Source organism: Rhodnius prolixus, unplaced genomic scaffold (genome assembly GCF_049639745.1).
Source record: "Rhodnius prolixus isolate KJV_2025 unplaced genomic scaffold, Rpr scaffold_12, whole genome shotgun sequence".
Lineage (NCBI taxonomy): Eukaryota > Metazoa > Arthropoda > Insecta > Hemiptera > Reduviidae > Rhodnius > Rhodnius prolixus.
Window position 1 is genome coordinate 52,501 of NW_027411635.1, and position 10,000 is coordinate 62,500.

Genomic DNA, 10,000 nt, shown 5'->3' on the forward strand with positions numbered 1-10,000 from the left:
CAAAATCATCTTCTCACCCACATAAATCCGACCACTTCCTCTTGCCTGCTCTACATTCATATCCATCACAATCCCTCTATGCGCACTGGATGTCCAATCTTCCAGTCTCCAACTCATATCACACCTAGCACTGGTCAACGTTACATCTATATAACTGGACCCGGCAACCGTCTGATATGTTGGCCCCGCCATCACATCATTCATGACCCACCACCCATCCAACTCAATCACTTCCTCCAATTTCCTACCCCTTTCATCTTTACACTCACCGCCCCACAACTCAGACTTCGCATTCACATCCATACCCACCAAAACCATCTCACCTCTCAACCTCCTCCTTAATACACGCAACATCTCCAGATACTCCTCAATATCCTTCGAATACTGACAGTACAAAGAGCACACATACATTCTACTCCTATTTGGCAACAACAATTCCACACAAACACAATGGGGATTACACATACTCTGCACTTTCATCACACCTATACTCTCATTCACTACCACCACAGCCGCCCAAGGTCTGACATCCGACCCATGAACTACAACCTTACTGCTTGCTCCGAAACCAATCACCCTATTGCTCCATACATACGGCTCCTGGAGCAACAACACATCCACTTTCTTTTCACACACTATCTCTCGTACCTCAGCGGTTACACCCCTCGCACGATCCATATTCAACTGAAGGAACCTAATCATACCTAGTGGGCGCAATCACCCTGTTCCTAAAGATGTCCACACAGGGACACCCACTCCACATAACAGAATGACCCACTTCCCTAAACCCCATCCTCTTGCAATTTGCACATTCTAACCCATCCATAACCTTTGTACACCGCGTCGCGTGGTGCCCCTCATCTCCACATCTCGCACACGTTACTGGTCGCCCACATAATCTACCTATATGCCCCAACCCCTGACACTTAAAGCAGCGGGTTACCCCCACAAACTCCCTAACCCTACAACATCGCAAACCTATATACAACCTCCCCTCCCTAACTAGTCTACCGAAAATATCCGGCTCCACCTGAGCCACCCACGAAACCGTATTCCTCCCACGCTTCCCCGTCTTATGCTTCGGTTTAAAAACCTTACCGAAATCCTCTTCTTGAACCTCCCCAAGCAACCTACCATTCTTCTTCCAAACCGATCTAACTATATCCCCCTCTGTCAATTCCGAGTCTATATCATGTATAACCACCCTCGGACTGAGCAAATTTGGTTCCCCATCCACCCTAAATCCAGCCTCCTCTATCTTAGGCAGGCCCCGCAATTTCACCAAATCCCCCTCATCATGAACCTCGAGCACAAAGTCCCGCCCCTGTCTCCTAAACGACTTGACACGTATCTCACCCTCTTTCGGGTCTAGACACTTTATTAACTCCTCCCGAGCTTCCCTCCGCCCTACTTTCTCCGAACTTTCAATAACCACCATCGGTCCCCTTTTCTTTTTACCCTTCTTTACGACTTCGCTCCACCCCATTTTTTCCGACCCCTCAACATCCATTGCCTCCACCTGATCACCTCCGCGTACCCTCACCCCTTCGACCACCAACTCATCCACCTTTTTTCGGACCTCGTCCATCCCCTTAACCAACTGGTTCACTTCGACCCCCCCTGCTGCCACGTCAATTTTGCCCTCCTCTCTACACTGCAACAAGACCGACCTCACATCTTCCACCCTCTCCTCAGTCCCCTTAATATGCCCCTCCACGCTTCTACAGCTCTTCCCAATAACATTTTGTTCTTCAACCATTCTCTTCATGAACTCCTCCATCCTTGCAGTTTCCTGTCTTACCTTCCCAATCTCCTGCGCCATCCACTTTTCAAGTTCCTTCTTCTGGACCTTCACCACATTCTCTAACCTCTCAACATCTCCCTGCCTCTGCGCATCCTCTTCCTCCAATAACTTCCTACTCCGCTCCACTTCCTTACACATCTTCTCCATAGACATCCTGTTCTCCTGCCTTACCCCATCCATTAATCTATTCTCTAACTCTTTAAAACGTCTATCAAATTCCCCCTCTTCATTGATCGTGACGTCCTTCACCTTCTTTTCTACCGCCAAAATCCTATCCAGCATCCTGCTCATCCTAACGAACTCCGTAACCAGTTCCCCCTGCGCCACCAAAATCCTGGTAAACCGATTTGCAAAGAACGCCTCATGTTTTTCCTTTGAAAACCATTTTCCCACATACGTGTTCAATTCCTTAATTGCATCCCCCACCTTCTTAGTACACTCCTTAGCCCTAACTGTAATGTCCAGCTGAACCCCACCTTCCTGCTCCGGAGACCCCTCCGACAGCGACCTGACCCGCTTTACCTTCCTTCTAGCCCCCCCAATTACCGGACTAGCCACATCCCCAGAACTCATTCCCTCGAAAACCGCTACCTCCATTCCAGCTGCACCTTCTTCCTTACCTGACATTCTCTCTATCACTAATTAAAATAAACAAAATAACTAATAACAAAATATAACTAAATATAATACAATAAACCCAAAACAACTTAAAATTAACCTAAAATTAAAATTAAAATTAAGATTAAAATTAAAATTAAAATCAAAATTAAAACTATAATTAAAATTAAATCAAAATCAAACTCAAACTCAGAGAAGGAAAGAAATAAAAAGAAAAAAAGAAGAATAAAAAACAAAAGAAACGAAAAGAAACAAAAAGAAACGAAAGAAAACGAATAAAATGTCAAGTGATAGAACACCCACCTCTCTCTACCAGCGTTAAAGTCACTTACCACCCGTCCACTATAGACACTGTACCCCCAGTCCTCCTCCTTACAACACACTACTCTAACGGTAAAAACCGTTATCCACCCCCCCTGTCATGCCTCTCCTACAATATTATAATCGTGTTTTTCCGACTTACCTCCAGATTTTCTTCTACTTCCCTTACTTATAACAACACCTAAAACTTTCCCGCTTACACTTTTTCAAGGCTACGCCCTGGGGCCCACAATTAACACACCAATAATCCAATTAACTAATAAAAACTGACGCTATCTTAGTCGCCTTCAAAATCGCACTTCACTTCACGCGAATTTCTCCAAACTTCACCAAAACACTCAACACCTATATCACTTTTTCTACACAAAAAATCAGCACTATACGCCTTCATTAACCAACTGAAATCACATTGTAAACACAGAGCTCACATTTAACGATGTTAACGCTGCCAATACTGCACGAACTCCCGGCCCGACAGCGCATCCGCCCCCTCAAGCTTCCAGCCATACGAAGCCCGGCATTTGGCCGATTCAGCGAGATCACCACCATCCACCCTACTGTAAAGGTCCCGCGCCTGCGCCTGACGCACCACATCCGTCGACGCCTCCTCAGAAGCCTCCAGAGTCCCCTCCCCAAGCTCCTCCTCCTCATCGTCCTCCCACCGCGACAATATCCGCTCCAACCTCAATCTCCTCCACACACGCACCAACCTCTCCGTTTGCGGGGCAGCAAGCCCACCCAGCGCCACCGGAGCGTGGAGGTAGGAATTGGGGACATCATGTGGCAGCCTCAACCACCTCCTGACGAATGCTCTGACCTGCACATCAAACCTACTCAAATCGGCACGCCCGACCCGGCCCAACACCAACCCATGATAAGTGCCCGGCAGCAAGTAATCCCTAACTAGCACCAACTTTTGTTGGGGTTTCAGAGGGGCTCTATGTATTTTCTCCAGGTCCTCCCCAATCTTCGGGACCGCCTCACGGACTCCGGATGCACTAAATTCCACCCCCAAATATCTGAAAGTATCCGCAATCCCAACCGCAGGAATAACGACTCCTGCCAGAGAAAACGACACGCCTACGTCAACTTTCAAAAGCTTCTGCTTCCCAGACGGGTTCAGACAGAGCGACCAAGATTTCAACGAGTTGGGACTAAGACCACATTCCGCCAAAGCAGACTCCGCGTTCGCCAACAGTGCCCGCATACCAACTTCCGACGCCGCGAACAGCATGACGTCATCTGCATAGGCCATCGCGTTAACTCGTTGCCCCGGCGCCCCAAAACGGAACCCCACCCTTTCTGGAAGGCTACGTGATCCATTCATGCGCGTCACTAATTAGATGACGAGGCATTAGGCTAGTGACAAATTTTATTTCAGCTTAATACAAATACAAAATTACAAACATATGCCGTTAACATTATATTGCTCATTACAATTTGAAAATAAATTAACTGAAAAGCAATGCAAACAGATACAACGTAGCCATATACAATAAATAAGTGAAATAAAGCAAAATAAATGGAAATGAGGATTCCCAGCACAGGCAGTCCCAATCATAAGGGCGGCTCTACGCCCTAAGTGGCCGAACTTCGGCCGAATTCGAGCCCTTGCGGGCTAAAACGACTACTCCCCTAGTGGGGAGTGTCTAGGGTATGTCCTCGTGTCACTGCTGTATCGGCCATTCTCTAATTCTAATTAGCATCACCTGCTCTACCCCGTCGCAGCTGATTCTATCGCGTCCACGACATGTGCGATCCCCTGATCACCCGTTCGGTCGCCCATTCAAGCACTTTCCGACCAATCCGCAAGCACTGCAGGCACCAAATTCCCTTCCAAGAAAGCGTGACGCCGATAACCCGCTGGAGCCCTTTCCCCGTCAGTACCTCCACCGCTCCCCGCACTTCCGCCGTGCCATATTTCCGCTTCTTGTTCCTGTTGATCTCCGCCAAACCCACCCCTGGCGAAACCACCTGTACATCCAGCACCCAAACCCCCTCCCCCTTCACAGCTATCAGGTCCGGCCTAACGGAATACTCCCCTGCCACGATTACTGCTTCCCTATACACCCCAAACCTTCTTAACTCCAAAGCTGTGGCCAACAATTTGACCACTGCGTGATGTCGTAATATGCGGCTCCCCTTTGTAACTGGGCAACTTTGAATAATGTGTGCGATGGTCTCCGCCCGCGCGCGTCCTGCTCTACACCATACCGATCCATCCCGCCCCCTTCTACCCCGCGACGTTCTCATTCGGCAAGGAAGACTCCCCGAGTGCAGACGCACGAACTGAATATATTCGCGACCAGAGAGTCCCGCACCCCCCAACCAGGTCGTAGAGGCCCGCACCCTTCCCGCCTCCCTGAGGTCCAACCCATCCACCCGACCATAGAGCTCATTAGCTTCCATCCGCTTCACCCCCTCCGTAGTGGAAGGTCCCTCCACCTCAATTTGCGGTTCCCCAAGCGCTTCTCCCCAAAATCCAACAACCCTGCGCCTACGGGTTGCCCTCCATACTGGGACGAGGGTCTCCAGTCGAGGTATCCCAATCCTCCCGACTTGCGAGCGGTGTGCATGTAGGCTCTTGGGAGATCCGCCGGCAGCCGTAGCCACTTCTTGACCCATTTCCTCACACGAATGTCAAGCCCCCGTATCTTCGCAGCATTCACCTTTCCCAGGACCAACCGATGATACACCGATGGCAAGAGAAACTCCCGCAAAATTGTTAACCTTTGTTGGGGCTTAACGGGCGCCCTGTCTATTCGTTCCAACTCGCTTTCAATGTCCACGTTAGGAGCGACTACCCCCCTCGGCCCAAACTCAACCCCCAGGTATTCGAATGTGTCAGTTACACCCAAGGCCCTAAGCCCACCGCCGGACACCCCAAACCGCTGATCTGTATCGACCTTCATCATCTTACGCGCCCCAGACGGATTTAGGGAGAGAGACCACGATTTTGTGAGATTCACCCCCAATCCGCATTCCTGGCACCGCTTTTCAAATTCCCCCAACAATAACCGCATACCCACACCGGACGAGGACAACAGCAGAACATCGTCGGCGTACGCCAACGAGCGTATCCGCGGCCCCCCTACCCCACACCAGAACCCAAACCTATCCGGCAACCCTCGCAAGATGTGGTCCATCACCAGATTAAAGAGTAAGGGCGAGAGCGGATCACCCTGCCTTACCCCACGCCTAACTTCTATTGGCTCGGAACTCTCCCCCCTCCAATTCAAAACCTGAGTCGAATGCTCAAAAAGCTCACCTATATACTCGTATAACCAAGAAGGCGCCCCCACATTGCGCAATACAGCCCGAACAGCATGATGGCTGACGGAATCAAACGCCTTGGCTAGATCAACACTCTCCATTATCAACGGCCTCCGCGAAGACCACACCTTTCTTAAAATGCCATTAAGCTTCAAGACGTTGTTTCCCACCCCATCACGGCCCCGAATGAAACCTCCCTGCTCAGGAACATGCGTAACCCACCCCTCTATTCGTTTTACTAATATCCTGTGAAACTGTCGCAATATGACCGAAGTCATCGAAATGGGGCGGTAACCCGCTGGTGAGTCCGGGGCCTCAGATTTGGGAATCAAAACCGTGCGCGCCACCTTGAGTCCCGCCGGAATCCGGCCCCATCCTAGAAACACATTGTAGACCATCTCCCAAGCCGAGACGCCATTCCACGTCTCCACCTCAATTCCATCATGCCCGGCCGCCGCTCCCCCCCCAATCTGGATTCTAGCAATTCCAAGTCGGACACCGGCGCCCGGAGCTCACAATCATCCCATGTCTATCCCACGTCCGGCAACGTGCCGACCCACTCAGACGAGGGCTGTCTAAACACCCCGCCCCAAAACTCCACCATCTCAGACATGGTCTGATCCCATCTATCTCGACCCCCCCAATATCCGTTGCACAGCCGCCCACAAAGGGCGGTTCCGGGCCCACAATTTCTGAATGGACGCATATTCCAACCGCCTTCGCGTACGAGCATTTGGTCTTCGGCTCTCGACGTCACTCCTTTCTCTCTCAGTTCCGCGCCCTTCTCTACCCGTTGCCAGCCTACGGTCCACGCCGTCCCGCGCCAGTGCTCGCCACCAAGCCTCGACATCCCCAGCCGGGTCTTGCCCCTCCAGCACGCAGTGCGCCGCACGTCTTAAGCTCACCACCCGTTCGGCCCCAGCGGTTTCTCGCGCATTATGAAAACATCTCCCAAACGCAAAATATCGATGAAACCAATATGGACACTCATACGAACATACATCCGCCTTCAACTTCTGACGCATCTTCAAATGCCAGCACTGTTAAAGACCATTTCATTAAAGGTATTGAACAATTATCCGACACTTCAGACTCTATGGAACCAGATGTTGGAGATTTATTCGTCCAATACCAATCTGGATTCCACAGATGCTCAAAGTTACTTTTCCGACGAACCAGACGATTCATCGTTCATGATGTCTGGTTCCCTGGACGAGCTCAATCTTTTGACTCAATGTGTGACGACGTCGTTACAGCAGTACTTAGGTTTATGATTTGGAGGTGTATGATCTAATATAGTTACAGAATGACATTGCTCAACACATTCTTTTATACAATTATCATAAATATTCTCTGTACGTTTAATACTATTCAATTTATTTATTCTTGTAATAGTAAATGCCTCTTTATCTACTTTTCCTTTATATAATGAAATATCCTCACCACCCATAATACATTCATGATGCGCAGCATCATCAATATCTATCTGCGTTTGCTTAGCCTTCAATACATTTGTTTTAATATCCTAATGATAATGAACAACAGGAATATCTATATGATCTAAATAATTATACATTTTTAAATGTTTATTTAATTCAGGCCAACCAGCAGATACTTGTTTATTTTTATCGGTATCTTTATATGGCTGCAAAATACCAGCATATAATTTTAATGCACGCGAAATACCCATACATGTTGGAATAGAAACGTCATAATTATCATCATACATATGATGTCCCCATAACCGTTCACTAATATCATGCGTTTTAGGAACATTAAAATTATCAATAACCATAGGCGCGGTTGCATTACGCTGAATTTCATAGTTGCGTATCATTAATTTATTATTCAAACCAACGGCACATTGACCAAATACACCTTGTGTATTATTAGCAGACGATGTAATAGACGTACCTGTATCAAAACTAGTTTTAAACCCTTTAGGTGTAACAATACATTCTACACGTACTATACGTGTACCATCAGGTAAATTCTTATATTCCGCATAGGACATCCAAAAACAAACAGCAGATACTGGTAAACATGCTAAACTAGTTAACATAACCTTTGTTTTAAACTCTGTTCCTGGATTAGCTACTTTATACGCATTACCCCATGTATTAATTAAATGTACATGTTCAAATGCAAAATGCGCCATACCTGCTTTAGCAGCAGAAATATAACGAATATCATTATTTATACCACCTGTCGCAGATGATCCACTTATAGCAGTTGTCTGATTGCCTGCAGCTGTTTCCCGACGTATACGGGATACAGGTAATTCTTCATGAGAATGATTCACTGTCATTTCTTCAATTTCTTGATCACTTGGTTGTTGCGCCGATAGGAATTCTTCAAAATGTGATTCTCCTGTTGCTGGTTTGCGTGACGATCCCTCTTCCGGTTCTTCTTCCCTACTTTCTTGAATACGTTCAAATCGTCTTTGCCTTCTACGTCTTTGATTTTCTTGTGCACGTCTTTGTGCTTGTCTGTAGTAGACTTTATAACCCCACCGATAATTGCCTTCGTTGAATGGTTTACCGTCTTTTCTGAGTTTATTTGCCGCTGTAAATTAGGATATATATTTTTATGTAATATGCCTTCAAGTACATATTTACTACCGATCCCAGCGAAACCAACTAACGAATGCCAATTACCAGTTGTTATAAAATCTTTACCAAATTGTTTTATTGCTTTCGCATCACTTACATGAATATCATCAAATGAACGTGCACGTTCATATAATAAATCATGTTCCATAGCAATACGATCATCAGCATCTATTGGCCGTTGGGTATAATCGCTAGGACCAGGGCCAAAAAAATTATGACGTGTCCACATTACCTTGTATACGCGCTCTATATGAAGAATAATCTTCTACAGGTATACTTCATCCGAATCAGAACTTGACATTCTGTAAGTATACACTGCATGGGTACATAGTCTAATAATACAATGTAGCATTGTCAATACGTATATAAACATAAAATGTGTACATACACGCGCCCCTTCGCCACCAGCTCAGCCCGAAAAGCCGGAGCCACCTCCAACACCAGGTTGACCACCCCAAGATTTCGTCTCCCAGACCTAAACTGAACTTTACACTTCGCCCGAAACTCCTCAGCGGACATCCCCTCAAAATTTTGCCCACGAATACGCTCAATAGCCTCCTCGTCAGAGAGGTCCCGGGATACATCATAAATCACCACTCGCGGTTGGGCCTTACCTAGTTCCTTTATTGTCACGCCCATCGCGGCCCATCTAACGTCCTCCAACTCAACTTGGCCCCTGCTGGACGCCTCAGTCTCCAACACCACCGATCTGGAACCCCGCTTTCGTAAACCCACGACCTTCCACCCCTCCTGATCAGGGTCAAAACGCCGCTTTAAATCTTCTTTCAACTTCTCGGCCGAATCTAACTCACTTCCCTCCTTAGGGCTGATGACTAATGCTCTGCTCTTACATCCCCCGGCCCTTGACGATGCGACCACCTGTGCAAAGGAAGCAATCCCACCAGCCCCCACCGCACTCGACACTGGGCGAACCCCACTACCCCCGTTGCCCCGGCGCCCCAAAACGGAACCCCACCCTTTCTGGAAGGCTACGTGATCCATTCATGCGCGTCACTAATTAGATGACGAGGCATTTGGCTAATAACAAATTTATTTGAGCAATATTCAAATACATACTATGACCCGGAAAACAGCTTCGGCTCAAGGTACAAAGATGTTAATCTTACCTGGCTTTTCCGGGTCATAAAAAATAATAAAATTTCCTCCTCGGCCAGACCAGGTGAGGAAGGGAGGGATCCGTAGGTGGGCACCAAAAATCACTCCAATTTTCCCATAAGACACATATATATTGAAGGCAATAGATATATAATAAAATATGTACAATAATGTGTTGTAATAAGATAGGAGATACATAAGAAACATTCACCGGGAGCACTGGTAGCGGAGTGCTTCCCCTCGCTCTCAGCGGGTA

General features: G+C 47.6%; 1 protein-coding gene across 1 annotated transcript; it reads right to left on the minus strand.

Moving 5' to 3' along the window:
• Window positions 1-694: 694 nt before the first annotated feature.
• On the minus strand, window positions 695-7,508 carry LOC141462082 (uncharacterized). Its single transcript, XM_074143682.1, has one exon. It carries the CDS (start codon window positions 2,429-2,431, stop codon window positions 695-697), a length of 1,737 nt encoding a protein of 578 aa, XP_073999783.1. The 5' UTR covers window positions 2,432-7,508.
• Between the last annotated feature and the right edge of the window lie 2,492 nt (window positions 7,509-10,000).